This window comes from Mustelus asterias, chromosome 11 (genome assembly GCF_964213995.1).
Source record: "Mustelus asterias chromosome 11, sMusAst1.hap1.1, whole genome shotgun sequence".
NCBI lineage: Eukaryota > Metazoa > Chordata > Chondrichthyes > Carcharhiniformes > Triakidae > Mustelus > Mustelus asterias.
The window spans coordinates 37,803,062-37,823,844 of NC_135811.1; the positions used below are offsets into that span (position 1 = coordinate 37,803,062).

Below are 20,783 nucleotides of genomic sequence, written 5' to 3' on the forward strand. Positions count from 1 at the left end.
GATAGTGACCCCCTCCTCGCAATCCCATCTGACCCTCACTGATCCTGGGCCTCTGGTGGGTCCATTGCCGGCAGCTGCCACCACTCCGCCCCCCCCCCCCCCCCCCCCCGCCCCCTGTGGTACTGACGGGAATGAGGAGCTGCTGGCCTCTGACTGCATTTCGGCCCCTGGGATACTTGATCCTGAGTCAGACCCTCCGTTTTTCTCTTAAGTGACTGGCTGGCGCTTAATATGGTGGGCCTTCCCCAAACGAGGTGACACAGGGCTCCCACTGGCACTCTGTCAGTGGGTGAGACCCTGACTGGTCGCAGTAAATTCCGTCCAGTGGCTGAGAACAATGGGCACTGAGTCCTAGCTTTGGCTTTTTCCAGGGAGAGAAGGATTTAACATCTGTTCACTTGTTCTAGCTATGAAAGCACAGCCACGATCAGGGAGTCGGAATGTGAGAAATTAGTCACAAACCCACTGCTAAGACACAATGCTGCAGTGCACCAGACCTTGAATGTGCTGTGTCTATCTCTCTCCCTCTTGTCAGGTTCATTTTTGTATTCTTTCTGTCAATTTTCCCCCCTTCTGTGGTCCACGCACATGAATGGCTTATTGTGGTCATGACTTGGAGCAGTTTCAACATTGCTAGGCTCTGTATGTGAATTGTGTGCTATAGGCCACCTGTGCCTCAAACAACAATTGCAAGGCAGAAGTATTACCTCATATTATAACAACACTAAGGCCACTTTAGAAACATCAGTCCAATTGGACTAGTGTTTTACTGTGGATGGGATTTATTTGTCAGCAACTTGCCAGGCTGGTACATGATATCTGACATATGTAATTTATTCTGGAATTTTGCTATAGGTGGCCTTCAGTGATTTCTTGTATTTTATTTTATTATTGTTACCAAACAAATTTGTATCAACAGTGGAAAATGTACAGTCAAATTTGGATAACGGTCATACTCATAACAATTTGGCCTCGCCCTCAAATTATGTTGTTGGATCTGTTCCGGGCAATTTTTCAGAGCTACTCTATGCTCCAGTTGTATTTACACAGACTGCTCATTTTATTTCAAGGACTTGGTAAAGTTCCAAGATTACTACCCTCGTTGGTCTAAAATCCAAAGGAACCTGGAGCTGGTCCCTGGCACCAGGAAAGTGGTTCTTTGCGATGATATATTCTCATCAAGGCAAGAGGACAGATTCCCACACTCACTCTAAAACAAGTCACAATTTTAATGCATTTTTAAAAAAAAACTGGCTTTTGAACAAATCCCATTTAAGTAATCATTGTAAACAAAATCTGTTTGCCTACAGAAAGCCCACTAGCAGTCATTTGGTATCAGAACTACATGTGCTAATGAACCAAAAGCTGCTAATGTGGTTTCTTCAGTTAAATTGATTCATGAATTTTGAAGAGAACATTATCTAATGAATTTACTCTGAATAGAAAGCAATTAGAGGGACATACCATACTGCTTAACCCCAAAGACACCCTAGTGCCACAAATTAAGTACATTTTGAAAACAGATTCATAAAAACTGAAATAGATTTGCTGTCTTGTGACCTCTACTAATCCTTGTAAATTAATGAACAAAAAAGTTAATTCCTAAAATGACCCTTTTCTAATAACACATGGATTATACTGAGTTATAGTACATTTAGGGTCATAATATTAATCAGATTGTTCCAGTAAAGTTATTATGTTTTCAGATAGACAGGCAGTACTTGGTTTTAGATTCAAATACTGTACCATTTGAAATATCTACTTAAACGTTATTCAAGTTCCTGCAGTAAATGCATAATCCATCACCCTGCCTTTAATGAAACACTATTCATATCAACTGTGATGTACTGCGTGGTAAGTAATAGCATTGTTCCATGCTGTAAAGTTAGTAGCTGCTAAAGTGAAATAAAGTACCGACATATAACAGGACAGTATTAATATCGAATTTTGACTGAACATGCAGTGTTGGTGTGAAGGATATTGTAAAACATGTAAGAATGGCAATTAATTTAATGCCATTTCTATGCAAAAAGAATTCCCGGAATAAATTCAAGTTTTCTCACGTACCTGGAACATGGTATTTACATGATGTATCTGAGAACATTTTTACCCCAACTACTTTGAGGTGCTTTCCTATGTAATTCCCTACGTTATAACAGTGACTGCACAGAAGTATTTAATTGGTTGTAAAGAGCTTTGGGATGTCCAGGGGTCGTGAAAGGTGCTGTGTAAAAGCACATCATTTTTTTTCTCCTCCCGCCCCCATATACTTTGGTTTCCCTCACTCAGAGAACAAATTGTGGATTTTATAGATGCCCAGTTTGGAACCTCTGTGGATTCACAAAGTTCCCTTTGTCTTGTGCCAAAATGTTTATCTTGAGTTTTGCAATGATTTTGTTGAGGGATTTTAGTCTTTCATATCTTGATTGCTGCATTTAATGTGTATATAGTAAAATCTGTTCTGTTGCGTGACCGGTTATCAACACGGATGCAAAGACTGTTATCATGCAGAGACATTATTCAATTGCAGCAATTCAAAATGTTTGAAGTTGAACAGTGTGCTTAAGAAGCATTTTAAGCAGCCAGAAGAAAAAATTAAAAAGTTATGTTGTTTACATCAACTGTGCATATGCCAGGCTAAAAATAGTGGCTAGAAAGCCATTATTAATTAAGGATGGGTTCTGGGCATCATTGAAAATTGCTTTCATGTTGTAACCAAACTATATTTTCCTATGTGAGGGAATTAAGTAGTTAACTAAATCACTTCTGCCAAATGTTAAAGTATTTTCAGCACAGAAGCAGTTTGTTCAGCCCAATAGGTGCTAGTGTTTATGCTCCACACAAATCTCCTTCCATCCTTTATCTAACCACATCAGTATATCCTTCTATTCCTTTCTTCCCCATACAATTATCGAGCTTACCTTAAACACTGTTCACTTCAAATTCTCCTTGTGAAAGCAAGTTTCACATTCTAACCACTCTGGGCAAGGAAGTTTCTCCTGAATTCCCTATTGGATTGATTAGTGACTCTCCAATATTTATGGCCCGTAGTCTCACCCTCAAGTGGAAACATCATCTCTCTGTCTACCCTATTAAACCCTTTCATAATCTTAAATTTGTTGCCTGCAACTCCTCCGCTTTTACATACAGATACTAATGGAAATACAGGATAAACAGTGATTTTATGTGGGGCTGTCTGCCAACTGTGTGTATCTGTACACTTTTCTCCAACAGTACCAATGATTTTGTTGTGTTACAAAGAATTTAGACGAAGAATATCAGAAAAACGTGCAACACGCTATCAGAAACAAAAATTTGGAAAAATGCAACTAACTTGTTTGTTACGTGGCACAACGTTCGATGACCTCCGAAACATCAAGAACCGTCGTCAGGCTCTGTCCCAGTGCACCCAGTCTCTCAACGTGGCATAAAACTTGTCTTACAAAAGAGAGCAACACATTGAAACTTGTTTTTCTTTGTGTGTGATGCCTCCCTTCAAAAGACACGGGACCCTTTTGGCACTTCTCCCTGCCATCCTGTTCCTGTGTTGCTGTTGTTCGGCACTCAGTGCCGCACAGAACACTAATCTCTGGAGACTCTTCCTACTGGAGCTGGCATTGTTTCATGCCTCCAGATCCATTGGCACAACTTGCCAAGCACTGCATGTGTCACTGCCATCTTGGCCATTAAACATATGCAAAATGGTGGTGGCTTGTTAAATTAAAACTGGAAAAGAATGTGGATTCTATTTAGAATGTGAATTGCTATAGGAAAAGCAAATATGAAAACATAAATGAATTGAGACTGTTATTTTTTTAGATATAAATATGAAATATTTATTAGATCATGACATTTTAGTAGCACAAATATTTTTATTTCTACTGATAGTAAATGTTAATGTACTCCAAATTGATGCTACAGTTAATTTGCCATAATATGTTCAACAGTAGCATGTGATTACTGATAATTGGTTGTAAAACACTATCAGATGGTTTTGTTTTGTCTTCCATTTTGGTTAATAATTAATCTCTTCACTTTTACTGAAAATCTTTCAGACTCTCATTTTCTGATGACTTTGGTTCTGCGTTTTCTCTAGGTCTTGGTACCGGTTCTCCTCCACAACTCCAGTCTAAATTGGAGCAGAGGTGGAAAATGCAGGACAATTGCACAGGGATGTCTCCTGTTGCATGCCCACACCCTAAACTAACTTAGCCTGCCCTTCCCCACAGTATTGCAATGAAAGCCACTGAAAAGTGGAGCTTGACGTCCCACCTGGTAGCGCCACCTATGTTCCCACTTCCAACCCCACTGATGACCAGCTGAGAGGGTGTTGGTAATTTCTACAGCTTTGGTGACAGTGCTGATGAGCAGAATGGTGAAGGGTCTAGTAGTTTACTCGTGTATCTGTCTCCATGCTCCGTTTTATCACTTTCCAGAGGTTGATAGAATCCATCGAATCATAAAATTTCTACACTACAGAATGAGGCCATTCGGCCCATTGAGTCTGTACCGATCACAATCCCACCCTGGCCCTATTCCCATAACCCCACGCATTTACCCTGCTAATCCCCCTGACACTAAGGGTCAATTTTAGCATAGCCAACTAACCTAACCCGCACATCTTTGGACTGTGGGAGGAAACCGGAGCACCTGGAGGAAACCCACGCAGACACGGGGAGAATGTGCAAACTCCACACAGACAGTGACCCGAGGCCGGAATTGAACCCAGGTCCCTGGCACTGTGAGGCAGCAGTGCTAACCACTGTGCCACCGTGCTGCCCTGGCATTCCTGGTTCCTGGCATCTTCAGAGCTTTGTAAATGTTGTTGCCAAAGTCGCGTCAATGATCCTGTGGACATTTACGATCCCTCTTCCTCCTCTCATTAGGCAACAACCGAACTCTTGTTGGTTGCAAGAAGTGACACTAAGGGGAGAATTTTCCTGTCCCGCCCGCCACGGGAATCGTAGCGGGTGGGAGGATGGACTCTGCAAAGGTCCGTTGACCTCGGGTGGGATTTTCCGGTTTTTGGGGCGAGCGCGGCCTGAAAATCCCACCTTGAGAGTTCACTCTTCACTTATTATAAAGTCTTATGGAGGAAAGTGGGCAAAATGATTAAAATGTAAGCAAAATATTGCAGATGCTGTAAATCTGAAATAAAAACAGAAAATGCTGGATAAACTCAGCAGGCCTGGCATAAATGCTTCACAAAATCAAAGAAATTGCAACACACAGGAGAAGATCAATCAGTCCTGCGCTGATGCTGTCTCTCCTAGTGCAGTAAGAAACCCTGATTCCATTCCTCTCTCTTCAGTATTATTCATTTCCAAATACTTGATCCAAAAGTAAAATACTGCAGATGCTGGAAGTCTGGAATAAATACAGGCAGCATCTGGGCAGCAAAGGGTTCAGGCTGATGACCTCCCACTAGAATTGGGAACAGTTAGACATTTGCCAGCTTTTGAACAAGTGTAAGGGATTGAGGGTCAGCAGAACAAAAGGGAAGATCTGTGCTATGGAGGCAGGCAGGAGCGATTAAATGACAAAATGGCTTCTTTGTTTTTGTTTTAAACACGCTTATAATTTCTGCCTCTTGGAATAAAAAAAGCTAAAAATTTGCTAAAAAAAACTGAAAAATATTTCTCTGATCCACATCTATTCTTTCACAGATAATTCTGAGATTGTACTTAATGCTGTCACTGTTTATCATAGAATCCCTACAATGCAAAAGCAGGTCATTCGGCCCATCGAGTCTGCATCAACCCTCGAAAGAACTTCTTAACCAAGATCACTCCCCCGCCCTATGCCCGTAACCTTATGTATTTACCATAGCTAATCCACCTAACCCACCCATCTTCGGACACCAAGGGACAATTTGACGTGGCTAATCCACCTAACCTGCACATCTTTGGACTGTGGGAAGAAACCGGAGCGTTGCTGGCCAGGTCAGCATTTATTGCTCTTCCCTAATTGCCCACCATTTGAGAAGACATTTGAGAGTCCACCACATTGCTGTGGGTTTGGAGTCACACGTAGGCCAGGCCAGGTAAGGACAGCAGATTTCCTTCCCTAAAGGACATTAGTGAACCAGATGGGTTTTTACGACAAGCGTCAATGGTTTCATGGTCATCATTAGACTTTTACTCCCAGATTTTCTTTTATTGAATTCAACTTTCACCAGCTGCCTTGGCGGGATTTGAACCCAGGTCCCCAGATCTTGCTTTGGGTCTCTAGATTACCAGTCCAGTGACAACCACTCTGCCACTGCCTCCTTGTGTTCTTCAAGATGAGTAAACCTCCTGAGGCAGCGGTTTACTGGATAAGCATATTCAATTCTTTTGGAGTACATCCGTCCAGACATATTGGAAATGTACAAGAATATGCTTCCAGAGGGCAACATGTCAGAATCCATGAGGAAAGGCATCATCACCCTCATTTACAAGCAGATTAGTAACCTACTTTATTGCTTAAGATGGACTAAACATTCTGTCTAAGATCGCCACTCAGGTCAAGTTGTACTTAGTGATCCACCCTGCACTCCAACCAGCAGAATGATCTCTGATAGCCTAATGGTACTCAGGGATACGCTTGCCTCTGTACAAGATAGGAGGCCTCAGTCATCAGCCTGAATGAGGAGAAGGCCCTTGGACAGAATATTTCATTGCGATGTAAATGATGTGCTCTCCAAAATGGGTTTGGAGGATGGAATCTGCAATTGGAACCAACACAAACATCAGTGGAATAATTTCAATCAATGCGTGGGAACTGGAGAGTTTTCCAACAAATCTGGAGTCAGGAAAGGCTGTCACCTCTCCTCTCTGCCTTGTTCATGTGTTGCTTCAGACCTTTTGCTGAGTCCATTGGGAAAGATGCGGGTATAATGAAAGTGGTGACCCTAGGCAACGGAAGTCTTCAAATCAAAGCCTTCCTGTACAGGACCAACTTTGCCATCTTCTGCTTGGTCATGAAGCCAGCCTGCAAACTGATGAACATGTGCGATCAGTTCAATCTGACCACTGGAGCAAAAATTGTGGTAATAGCAAGGCCAAGTTCTTTAGGAACTGGTTCAATCGATCCTCTGCCTCTTTTGCCATCAGGTAAGACTTTCTCTGGGGATATAGTTCTGAGGGGTGGAGGGTGCACCACAAACTGGAAGGAACGCATAGATAGCCAAGATCAAACCAAAATTGGACCTTTAAGAGTGACACTCCTGCTGCGTTGTAGATAGCAACTTGATCAGGTGTGAAGTGCTCGGGGTGTTACTGATCAGGCCATACCCAGCTCCTGTTCTGCGTGGTCATCCAAGCCACATCCCACTCTATATGGAGATTGAAAATTGACCATGTCCACAAGTTTCCAGATGAAGTGGAGAAAATCTTTGCCAATGCCACCCTCATCCTCTGGCCATTATTAGTGTGTAGCCACATCAAACTGTGCGTAAACTCTCAGTACACAAACACCAGGAGCGAGATTTTCCACTTGGGATCTGTACTCAATGCTGGTCTAAAATGCAGGTCCTCAACCTGAACTGAGTCCGAAATCACCATTTGAATCTATTTTCCAAGGAAAGACTAATTAACGGGTATCAGGTATATTCAGCATCCAGTTAAGGAAAATGCATGGGCTTGCAATGCTGGACAGCTCATAAGAGGCCCTCCCACATCCAGAGACAGCATGAAGGGTGAGAGAAAGGAAGGGGGCACCCTCTCACCAGTTTTAAGATTTATAGAAGTAAAAATAGTCGTAGCTGCCAGACAGCCCCTTGATGTGTTCCTCACCACAAGGTGGTCAGTGGTTGTAGCAATTGTCACTTCTCATTTTCAGCAACAGGGGATGGGGTGCGGGGTTATTTAAAAGCCATTCACAACATTGATCCTCCAAACCTGTCACCAGGAGGCTGCATCTTTCTCTGGCCACAGCAGAATGCCTGCCTGCTGACTGGAAACTTCCACTTGATGCTGGACAGGGGCCTAAATAGTCCCCTTCATTGACTGAATGAGTTCCTCACCTCTGGCGGACAGGTAGCCATTCTGGACCTGGCCCAGCTTCCTGGAAAATGGCTGGACCTCTAGACCATGCCAGGAAACTGACCCACTAGTTGACTGCAGGAAATTCTGGTTCAGCTTGCTTCCATTTTCACCCCCATTTCACCCCAAAAATCCTCACCCAGTTGTCACTATATGCTGAGGTTCCACCTGCACCCCCACGTTGCGAAGGATGTTTTTTTAAAAATTCATTTATGGGACATGGGCATCGCTGGCTGGCCAGCATTTATTGCCCATCCCTAGTTGCCCTTGAGAAGGTGCTGGTAAGCTACCTTCTTGAATTGCTGCAGTCCATGGTCTGTGGCTTGACCCACAATGCCGTTAGGGAGGGAATTCCAGGATTTTCACCCAGCGACTGTGAAGGAACGGCAATATATTTCCAAGTCAGGATGATGAGTGGCTTGGAGGGGAACTTGCAGGTGGTGGTGTTTCCATTTATCTGCTGCCCTTGCCCTTCTAGATGGAAGTGGTCATAGGTTTGGAAGGTGCTGTCTAAGGATCTTTGGTGAATTGCTGCAGTGCATCTTGGAGATAGTACACACTGCTGCTACTGAGCATTGGTGCTGCAATCAAGCGGGTTGCTTTGTCCTGGATGACATCAAGCTTCTTGAGTGTTGTTGGAGCTGCACCCATCCAGGCAAATGGAGGGTGCAGCTCCAACAACATTCAAGAAGCTTGTCTGGTCATATGGCTGCTGAATACTGCAGTCAGTTAGACAGTGCTGTCCCATCTGCCTTTTGTGGAAAGGTTTGTGTCGAAAAATCCTTTGACCACAAACCCATTGAGTAGTGGCCCAAATGTAACTTCCTCAAGAGCCCACCAAAAGGAGATGGCAGATCCTATTGGATGGTTCCCTCTGTAGACTGTCAAAGTGGTTTGACAGAACGCCTCATCGCCAGAATTTTCAAACAAGCACCAAGACATAACTTGGCTAGTGGTGAGGAGGCTTCTTGGGGTCAAACGCTCCATGCACACCCAGGACTTTGGTGCCTCCGTGTACTGCCCTCTAGCCCACCTGCCTTTTCAAAAGATGGTCTGGAAAGAGAAACTGTGGATTTTATAGAACATAGAGAACATAGAACAGTACAGCACAGAACAGGCCCTTCGGCCCACGATGTTGTGCCGAGCTTTATCTGAAACCAAGATCAAGCTATCCCACTCCCTATCATCCTGGTGTGCTCCATGTGCCTATCCAATAACCGCTTAAATGTTCCTAAAGTGTCTGACTCCACTATCACTGCAGGCAGTCCATTCCACACCCCAACCACTCTCTGCGTAAAGAACCTACCTCTGATATCCTTCCTGTATCTCCCACCACAAACCCTATAGTTATGCCCCCTTGTAATAGCTCCATCCACCCGAAGAAATAGTCTTTGAACGTTCACTCTATCTATCCCCTTCATCATTTTATAAACCTCTATTAAGTCTCCCCTCAGCCTCCTCCGCTCCAGAGAGAGCAGCCCTAGCTCCCTCAACCTTTCCTCATAAGACCTACCCTCCAAACCAGGCAGCATCCTGGTAAATCTCCTCTGCACTCTTTCCAGTGCTTCCACATCCTTCTTATAGTGAGGTGACCAGAACTGCACATAATATTCCAAATGTGGTCTCACCAAGGTCCTGTACAGTTGCAGCATAACCCCACGGCTCTTAAACTCCAACCCCCTGTTAATAAAAGCTAACACACTATAGGCCTTCTTCACAGCTCTATCCACTTGAGTGGCAACCTTTAGAGATCTGTGGATATGGACCCCAAGATCTCTCTGTTCCTCCACAGTCTTCAGAACCCTACCTTTGACCCTGTAATCCACATTTAAATTAGTCCTACCAAAATGAATCACCTCACATTTATCAGGGTTAAACGCCATTTGCCATTTTTCAGCCCAGCTTTGCATCCTATCTATGTCTCTTTGCAGCCTACAACAGCCCTCCACCTCATCCACTACTCCACCAATCTTGGTGTCATCAGCAAATTTACTGATCCACCCTTCAGCCCCCTCCTCTCAGTCATTAATAAAAATCACAAAGAGCAGAGGACCAAGCACTGATCCCTGTGGCACTCCGCTAGCAACCTGCCTCCAGTCCGAAAATTTTCCATCGACCACCACCCTCTGTCTTTGATCAGACACAGTAAGAAGTTTAACAACACCAGGTTAAAGTCCAACAGGTTTATTTGGTAGCAAAAGCCACACAAGCTTTCGAAGCTCTAAGCCCCTTCTCACCTGAAGAAGGGGCTTAGAGCTTCGAAAGCTTGTGTGGCTTTTGCTACCAAATAAACCTGTTGGACTTTAACCTGGTGTTGTTAAACTTCTTACTGTGTTTACCCCAGTCCAACGCCGGCATCTCCACATCATGACTTTGATCAGACAGCCAGTTACCTATCCAATCGGCCAACTTTCCCTCTATCCCACACCTCCTCACTTTCATCATAAGCCGACCATGGGGGACCTTGTCAAACGCCTTACTAAAATCCATGTATATGACATCAACTGCCCTACCTTCATCAACACACTTAGTTACCTCCTCAAAAAATTCAATCAAATTTGTGAGGCACGACTTGCCCTTCACGAATCCGTGCTGACTATCCCGGATTAATCCGCATCTTTCTAAATGGTCGTAGATCCCATCTCTAAGAACCTTTATCAAGGTTCATTCCAAGGAGCTCCATAACGCAGGGCTCTGTGTCCTACGGGCCGTTCCCAGAAAACCGTCAGCTGCTGCTGGCTTACCATCAACATGTTAAACGATGCTTTTAAGGTTCTCCAAAACCTGCTGGTCTTCAAGTGCAAAGAACTGTCACTCACCAAGTTTTCAGTTCCAAAGTTCAGGCTATGGGCTGAGGGACGCACTAAAGCTTTGGTCAGGTGGTGCAAGAGCTCACTGGGGAAAGTCTACAGTCTAAGACCCTCCTGCCATTGAACACCCTGGGGCTTGAAACAAGGGTTATAACAACCCTTAGACTGTATGCATCAGATAATGTTTGACATGAAATGTACATCGATATTGCAAATATACCTGCAAGTGTAGTAAGGAAGATCAGAGCTTTGAATACTGCACTGAAAGAAATTGCACTGTGTTGCACATAATGTAATTCCAAATTTGAGCTGTTACCTACTTTTATAAATTGTATGAATAAAGTATATTTTTTGAATAAAAATACTCAACTGAAAATTACCGGTTTCTGCTGTGATATTCGAAACACAAAACTCTTATTCAATCATCAACTGTACATTGGAAAAATCTTTTTGCATTTGTGTTTCGCAAAGTGCTTGGTAACAGTCAGAAAGGAGAAACTCTGGTTACTTTATTCCCTTCTGAAGCTAACTGTGGTATTCCCATGGTTTTCCTGGCACAAGAATCATGAGAACACGTGAAAGAGTGGTCCATGCTTCCGTAGCTGATTCTTCTGTCAGAATAGTGCAGTGGAAACAGGAGTGTTCTTTTATAAGCCTCACCAATGAAAAAGGGGGAGAACTACAAGTAAAAGTTAGCAGTTGCTAGCTACTTTAACAAAGGGGCAAATAATGGATTTGATAGTTTGTAAGCACTTTTATAAATACTAAAGAGAGGGACAAAGTACTGAATGTGTAAAGATGATCCCAGTGAGAAATGAGTGAGTAAAGTAGTTCTAAGGTGGAAGGCAGAGCACAATAGAATGTAATTGAGGAAATAGAATCCTACAGTGCAGAAAGAGGCCATTCGGCCCATCGAGTCTGCACCAACCATAATCCCACCCAGGCCCTATCCACATATCCCTCCATATTTACCCACTAACCCCTCTAACCTATGCATCCCAGGATACTAAGGGGCAATTTAGAATGGCCAATCAACCTAGCCCGCACATCTTTGGACTGTGGGAGGAAACCGGAGCACCCGGAGGAAACCCACGCAGTCACGGAGAATGTGCAAACTCCACACAGACAGTGACCCGAGCCGGGATTCGAACCCAGGTCCCTGGAGCTGTGAAGCAGCAGTGCTAACCACTGTGCTACCGTGCCGCCCAAGTAGGGAAAGCTATTGGGCTTTGCTGCTTCTGCTGCAATCTACTCCACATTAGGAAGACCAAATGTAGGTTGAATAAATGCTTTATTGAGCTTGATCCTGGCCTACCCACTTCAATTTCACTCCCCACTCTCACTCCCACTTTACCATCTTTGGCATCCCACATTGTTCTAACAAGCCTCAAAGTAATCTCATGGAATAGTCGAATGATTCTGTCATTCTGATGCTCAAGAGGGGGTGCGGGTCAGAGTAAGACTACAGCATTGTAGCTCCGATATCACAAGCAATACTCCAGGTGAGTACGGCTTCCCACTCTGAGCACAGAGGCAAGCTTCATGTCTCTCCTATTAATCAGCCTTTGATCGTGTGATCTGAGTATTGACATCAGGTCTTCCGATCTTAGATTTTCCATTCCAAGGTTGATTTTGCTTGGTTGCTAACATTCCTCCATTGGGTGCATAGGTTGTGAATTCAGCCACCATTCCCAGGACTTCAGCACAGAACAAGACCAGTATTCCAGTGCAATATTGAAAAAGTGATGTCCTTTGGATGACAAAGTAATCCGCTCTTTCAGTGGTTCATGGACATGTTATTCAAGGAAAAGCAGGGAGGTCTGAAGTCCTGGCAAAGATTCCTGTCTCAGCCAATAGCACCAGAATGATTCACTGGTCATTTATTGGATTTCTCTTGTGGGACATTATTGTGTGCAAATGGCAGCCAAGTTACAGAGAATGCAGCACAGCACACCATTATTGCACATTTGGTCCTACTGGTCAATGCCAGTGTTTAGACAGTACACAAGCTTCCTCCCTGTCTAATGATCTGTTCCCAGTCTGCGTAATTTCAATTTAAAGTAATCTATTATGTATAAAACACTTTGAGATATGTTTCTGAGTTATGAGGAAGGAACTTGTAAATATGAGCATTTCTTGTTTTTCAGACTAGAACACAAAACATATAGGCTGACACCCCATGTGCATGACTGAGTGACTGCTGCACTGTCAAAGGTGTTGTTTTTCAAATAAAACCTTAAACCAAGGCCCCATCTGTATTTTTGGATAGATGTAAAAGATCCCATGGCATCATTTTGAGGATAAGTGAAGAGTTATCCCGAGTGTCCTAACTCAAAGTTTATCCCTTAATCAACATCACTAAAACAGATTATCTAATCAATACTGTATCACGTTGTTTGTGCGAGCTTACTGTGCACAAATTGGCTACCATGTTTCCTACAGCATAACAGTAACTACACTTCAAAATGTACTTCATTGGCTGTAAAGCACTTTGGGACATTCTGGGATCTTTAAAGGCACTATATGCCAATCATTTTTTTTTTCTTTTGTCCTGATTCTTTCTTTATATCCCTTCCACCTCTGTGGTTTTGATAATTCGGTAGGGTGGCACAGTGGTTAGCACTGCTGCCTCACAGCGCCAGGGACCCGGGTTTGATTCCTGTCTTGGGTCACTCTGTGTGGAGTTTGCACGTTCTCCCCGTGTCTGCGTGGGTTTCCTCCGGGTGCTCCGGTTTCTTCCCACATTCTGAACGACGTGCTCATTAGGTGCATTGACCCGAACATGCGCCGGAATGTGTCGACTAGGGGGATTTCACGGTAACTTCATTGCAGTGTTAATGGAAGCTTTACTTGTGACTGATAAATAAAATAAACTTTTCTCCTCACATTTTCTATTTCTAATACCACCCAGCAGTCCGATTGGGAGAGCCTTTGCATGGCACCCAACAGTTATTTTTATCTCAAACATTTTAAATGCAATTGAAGACTTTATAAAAGTAGTTAGCATGTCAGTAGTCTTGACCTTGACCTTCAATCTTTCCTTTGGTCAGTCGTAAAATGGGCCTGTGCTACATCATTTCTGCCAAAGAGTCTTAACGCAAAATATTAACCTGTCTTTCCACTTTCAAATGTCAATATACCTGTGTATTCCTCGTACTTCGTAATTGACCATTTTTAATTGCTCTGATTGGCAAAGACTTTACTTGGAGTAGTATATCGACTTCATCCCATGTTTGCTGAAGGCCTCATTAGTCACAGTTGGTCGCATTTTAAATTCTATTAAATTAGTTAAAGACTGAAGTGTAAAGCTGCCTTATGATGCTACAAAGTGGCCATCGTTACACCGTAGAGTGTTATAATTTTTTTAAAATCTGTGGAATCTGGGATCCTTTATAAAAAGACGAATAAGTATATAGAGAATAAAAAATGAGTGAGATTATGAAAAATGCATGAGATTATGAATATGGCACTTCTTCGATTAAAGCAAAGACTGGGTATGTTGCAAAGCAGTTGCATATCAAGGAGTCGAGATGAAGTTTCACACCATAAGAGCGAAATTTGAAACTCAGTCCTGCTTTTTCCTTTCTGAAGCTAGGGATTGTGGGGGAGGGGTAATTCTTTTTATCAATAGCAGATGTCTTGACAAACAGCAAAAGATGTCATGTTCCAGTGATCCAGGCATTTAGTTTGAACTCCTATACTGTAGTATCACATGACTTGAATGGCATAATTTATTGTATGCTACAATGGAATGTTAAGTATTTTTTCTCTCTCTGTTGATATGTTGTTCTTCACTTCTGATGTTTTGATTATGTCACAAATGATAAGAGCAAAAACTGAGCCACTTGACATTATTCTAGTCCCGAGGTCTAAGAGTCCAGTACTGCCTAGGTGGCAGCAGACACACGGGAACATTGTCACCTCAAGTTCCCTTCCCAGTCATATACCATCCTGACTTGGAAATGTTATCACTGATTCTTCACCATTGCTGGGTCAACAGCTTGGAGCTGCCTCCCTAACAGCAGCACTGTGTTGTCACCATGTGACTGCAGTGTTTCAAGAATGCAGCTTATCGCCACCTTCGTAAGGTTAATTAGGGATGTGGGCAATAGATGCTGGACTTGCTGGCATCCTGTAAGCAAAAAAAACCCCAAAAATATTGAAAACTATCATTGATTGTAAAGATCTATTTGAAATATCAGCTCTGTAATTATTATAAATATCTGCACAACTGATGGTGCCAAATAACTCATGAATGAGCACCATAACTTGGTTATGGCCAGTATTACGAGTGCGGTGTTTTTGATGCATGTGTTCCCCAAGTGTCCCATACACACCAGTGCTCCTGTCTTTGGTATATAGGTCTATAAATAAAGGCACAGTAGCTGGGTGGTTGGGCAGGATGGTCAGGTTGGGAGGATTTGGGGTCAGAGAGATAGTCGAGTGGTCATGCTAGTTGTCAGGGTGTAGCAAGGGGAGTGGGTGGTTCAGTGCACATGACTGGAGGGGGTCAGTACTGGAGTTAGCCAAGAATCAGAGCAGGTTTTTGCTGTCTAACATTTCCTGGGTAACTATTTAATAAGTACATTGGAACTGTCTGAAGTCTTTGATTCTCGCTCGGAATCGGAGACATTCGTGGAGAGTTCAAGGAAACTGGGAAATTGTCATCGGAAGTTTAAACTTTCCAGGCAATTCCCATGAAGGCCAGCATGTCAAGGCTTCCTCAAGGCCCCAATCTGCATCTTGGGCCATGTGTCCAGTTTCCAATGATCCAGAATCTGGAAGATTTGGCTCAAAGTCTATGTCAACAGATTAAATACAGTAGCTTCTATCTCGATTCTACATGGAGCCAATAGGAAAAATATTTTGGCCTGGATATTTATTTGTGTAGCATCAGTTTTCAGATGTTAAATGACCTCCTAGGCTTCTAATAATTTTCTTCAATTGGGTTGTGAACCTTTGGAGTGTTCTGCCCCAGATAGTTGTGAATGTTCCATCTTTGAACATATTTAAGGCTCTGATGGACAGATTTCTTTGGTGCCTCGGAGAATCAAGGGATATGGGAGCAGGTAGGAAAGTGGAGTTAAGGCTGAAGATCAGCCATAATCATACTAAATGGCAGGGCAGGGTCGACAGGCCATAGTTCCTATTTCTTTTGTTCTTATCTTAGTGCACGAGCAGTAGGGAATTGTTATAAACTACCTGAACAATATTTTGTATTCTATTCATCAGAAACCTTCACCTGCAACGTGCTGATGACCCTAATGAATGATGTGAAATTTGGAGAAATGGTCTCTTACAAGGAGCTCGCAGCAATGGCAGGCAATTCAAAAGCAGTGAGGGCTGTGGGAGGAGCCATGAGAGCTAACCCTGTAAGTTTACATCAGTAACTGATATAATGAAAAACTGTGATAGCAATAATTGTATTATCATGTGTTGTACCAGATCACCTTGCTTACTGAAGTGGTACCATTATAATTGCAGGTTCAGATAACTGAGGTGGTGTGTTTTAGTCATTTTTATTGAAATATTTGCCACGTAGATCCAAAGACTGTATTTGAATGTGTGGAAGGGAGTCTACCCAGATTGGGAAATTGTGGATACAGCCTGCACCATTTTCTGTTCATTATTATTAATGATAAAGATTCATCAGGGAGTTTGCTCATGACATGTGCTTCAGACTGGCGAGACTCCCTTTTGGCAGCTCACTTGTGTAAAACTTACCTTTGCCATCTGCTAACGTCTATGCGATGGTTGGAAAATGGAGAAAATAACATTTCAAATTAATCTTTCTGGAGGCATATTTATGTCCAATTCAAGCCTTGGATGACTGTGCGGAGTTTGCTCATTCTCCCTGTGTCTGCATGTGTTTCCTCCGGGGGCTCTGATTTCCTCCCACATTCCAGAGATGTGTGGGTTAGGTTGATTGGCCATGCTAAATTGCCCCTTAGTGTCAGGTGGATTAGCAGAGCAAATATGAGAGGTTATGGGGATAGGGCCTGGTGGGACTGTTGTCGGTAAAAACCTGATGGGCCGAATGTCCTCTTTTTGCACTGTAGGGATTCTTCTATTCATAAGAACATAAGAGCATAAGAAATAGGAGCAGGAGTAGGCCATCGAGCCCCTCGAGCCTGCCCCGCCATTCAATAAGATCATGGCTGATCTGAAGTGGATCAGTTCCACTTACCTGCTTAATCCCTATAACCCCTAATTCCCTTACCGATCAGGAATCCATCTATCCGTGATTTAAACATATTCAACGAGGTAGCCTCCACCACTTCAGTGAGCAGAGAATTCCAGAGATTCACCACCCTCTGAGAGAAGAAGTTCCTCCTCAACTCTGTCCTAAACTGACCCCCCTTTATTTTGAGGCTGTGCCCTCTAGTTCTAGTTTCCTTTCTAAGTGGAAAGAATCTCTCTATCTCTACCCTATCCAGCCCCTTCATTATTTTATAGGTCTCTATAAGATCCCCCCTCAGCCTTCTAAATTCCAACTAATACAAACCCAATCTGCTCATTCTCTCCTCATAATCAACACCCCTCATCTCTGATATCAACCTGGCGAACCTTCTCTGCACTCCCTCCAAGGCCAATATATCCTTCCGCAAATAAGGGGACCAATACTGCACACAGTATTCCAGCTGCGGCCTCACCAATGCCCTGTACAGATGCAGCAAGACATCTCTGCTTTTATATTCTATCTCCCTTGCGATATAAGCCAACATCCCATTTGCCTTCTTGATCACCTGTTGCACCTGCAGACTGGGTTTTTGCGTCTCATGCACAAAGACCCCCAGGCCCCTATGCACAGCAGCATGTTGTAATTTCTTTCCATTTAGATAATAATCCAATTTGCTATTATTTCTTCCAAAGTGAATAACCTCGCATTTGTTAACGTTATACTCCATCTGCCAGATCCTCGCCCACTCACTCAGCCTGTCCAAATCTCTCTGCAGACCTTCTACGCCCTCCACACGATTCACTTTTCTACTTATCTTTGTGTCGTCTGCAAACTTTGTTGCCCTAAACTCAGTCCCAAGGTGGGATTGGTCCTGGCACTTTTTAGCTCAATGCCCTGCTTCCCTCCCCCCTTCCCCCAGTACAGTCCTGTATAATCGCACAGTGCTCTATTCGATGTTATATAGCTGGTGAAAATGTCGGTATGAATTCCTTCAGCGACCCAGGTCATGAATAGAATTCTCACAACACCAGGTTGAAGTCCAACAGATTTATTTGGTATCACGAGCTTTCGGAGCGCTCTTTCACCTGATGAAGGGGCAGTGCTCCGAAATCTCGTGATAACAAATAAACCTGTTGGACTTTAACCTGGTGTTGTGAGACTTCTTACTGTGCCCATCCCAGTCCAACACCGGCATCTCCACATCATGGATAGAATTTGTAATTGGCCCATGACAAACTGGAAGGGTTCAATTCTGTATCTGTGCTGAATTGACTAGCTCAGCCAGGCTGACGTTTGTTATAAGTGCCTCCCTATCCCTGGACAAAGGAGAGTGAAAAATCAAACAAGAGATTGTGCTCTTTCTCATTTATTTTCTGATTCCTGCTGCACATGCGCATGCAAAGAATCCAATGTGCCCACATGCACATACGAATCACACACAAAGGATAGCTGGTTTCAACTATATCCTTGCAGAAGCCAATGTTTTCAGGAGAGAGAGAGGAGAAAAAGGGGGAGAAATCTGCCATTAAAAAAATAAGTACAAACCGACAAACTGTGTTTTCCACGAGGAGAATTTGTACTTACATTACAGGCTTGAAGCTCAATGGCAAAACTATCCCGTTTCCTTCTTCCAATCCACACACAGGCACACACTGCTGCTCTTTGTCCATTTAGATCTCCTAATGCTGTATCCCACTGGGAGGACATAATTGCCCGCCTCTGTTATCTTGTTTATTTTCAAATGAGCTTGACATCTAACTTTTAAACTAACCTTATGCTAACTCTCAAATTCTAGATTCATGCAAATACACTCAAACATGTGTAGCAAAGAAACAAATGGCCATCAGCTGTTGGTCCACAATAGCCAGCACACCCGCACACAAATGTTTCACCTCTACCTCTCTGCACTGTGCAGGCAATAAGTTTTTTTAATCTCACTTTAAATATTTTTACCCAGTTCCTGCACAGCAGGCAAGGGAAGATAGAAGGAAAATCAGTGTGGAGCATGCGTGAGTGGCTGAGGTCAGCAGAAGTAATATTTGTTCCCCAACCTCACAGCTCATGAAACTGCCCTAATACAGCGGGTATGAAAGTGGGCGTCAGATTCAGCCAATGTTTGCATCTGTGCTAGCTAACGTATTGGATGGGAAACTGCTCTTTAATCATAGTCATTGGTACTCTGTAATCAGATGACACAAAGTGAACTCCTGTAAGGTGGGATTGGTCCTGGCACTTTTTAGCTCAATGCCCTGCTTCCCTCCCCCCTTCCCCCAGTACAGTCCTGTATAATCGCACAGTGCTCTATTCAAAGACCCAACTGAGAACTTGCAAAGGTTTCTTGTGAGTGAAGGGAAATTTGAACGACTATCAAATCACATCTTCAATCCACCGGCACTGTGGTTAGCATGCAGAGGCTTAACGATGAGACTTACTCGCCACCATCATATTAAGTCCTTTAAACTAGAAATAATTGAAACTGTCTTTATTTGTTCTATTTTGTATCGCATAATGTTTCTGTACTCGAGCCACTCATCATGCTTTTTTACTATTGTATTACACAGGAAACAAACCATTTTCTATTTAAAATGTTCTCTAAATTGAATAACACAACGGTCAAATACGACATAACTTCAACCATATTTAATTAGGTATTTTAAGATAGGGTAAACATAACTAGAGTACATTAATATTATATATGTAACTGTCTTCTGCAATGAATATCCTGAGCACTGTATCAGTGAAATCTTTGAAGAAAACTACGCAGCATCTGAATAGAGAAAAAGCAGATGTATGTTAGGGATCTTTCTTCAGGTCATCAGCTATGTCGATGTCCAACATTTCCTGTTTTTTTTTTTCTTTTCTAATTTCCAGCATTCACAATCTTTTTTGTCGAATAATGGAAATTTCAAAGCAGAAGGCGCCATTTGGCCATAATACTTGTTCTGGTGCTATGGTCCCCACAGGAGCTATCTATGCTAATCCCATTTCCCTGCTTCTTCCTAAGTAGCCTTTAATATTTTCATCTTCAAGTTTAATTCTCTCTGAAAATGGTGTTAATCACAACATTCATTAGCTACTTACGATAAAATGTTACATTTAAAATTCGTACACATTGTGCCCAATTTTTCAGGCGTAAAATGGGAGCAAAGCATCATTTTGGCAGTGGGACATCCTGCGTCTGGTCTGCATATGTGTTGCAACTGCTGTCCAATTTGTGTGGCCTATTTGTTAAGCATTCAGCACGCACACCTAAAATAGACATTAACCCCAACAAATATGTAAAATAATGGACTGGCATGTGCTAACAAATCAGTCACTGGGACTGCCCCATTCAGGATTCCTCCATGGTCTCCACAGCCACCGACCAAAGGTAAGTTTTTAAAAGTTTAACAAAATGACGGTATCTGCCTCTAACACCCTTTCAGGCAATTTCACTCCCTCCCCTTTCTGGGTGAAAATATTTCTTTACAACTCTCCTCTTATCCTCCTACCAATTCCTTCATCTGGTTATCTGTATTTCCTGGCTATTGACCTTTCTGCCAACAGATATGTCCTTTCTAACCACTCCATCTGAGATACACCTCAATTAAATCTATGCTCACCACCTCTTTTCCAAATAAAACAACCCTAGTCAATCTCATCTTTTCTCACAACTAAAATCCCCCATTCACTTCTGTATCTTTCTCTGGCACAACCACATCTTTCTTGTAATTCAATGACCAGAATTGTACGCAGTACTCTAGCCCATGGCCTAACTTGCCTTTAATA

The 20,783-nt window shown here is 42.9% G+C and overlaps 1 protein-coding gene across 6 annotated transcripts in view; it reads left to right on the top strand.

The window, feature by feature from the left end:
* Positions 1 to 20,783, top strand: part of LOC144500475 (methylated-DNA--protein-cysteine methyltransferase-like) — a 422,956-nt gene that overhangs the window by 355,536 nt on the left and 46,637 nt on the right. For all 6 annotated transcript variants that reach the window (XM_078223457.1, XM_078223453.1, XM_078223455.1 and 3 more), the window contains one exon: positions 16,067 to 16,206. In XM_078223457.1, coding sequence (XP_078079583.1) covers positions 16,067 to 16,206 — 140 coding nt within the window. The remainder of the gene's footprint in view (positions 1 to 16,066; positions 16,207 to 20,783) is intronic.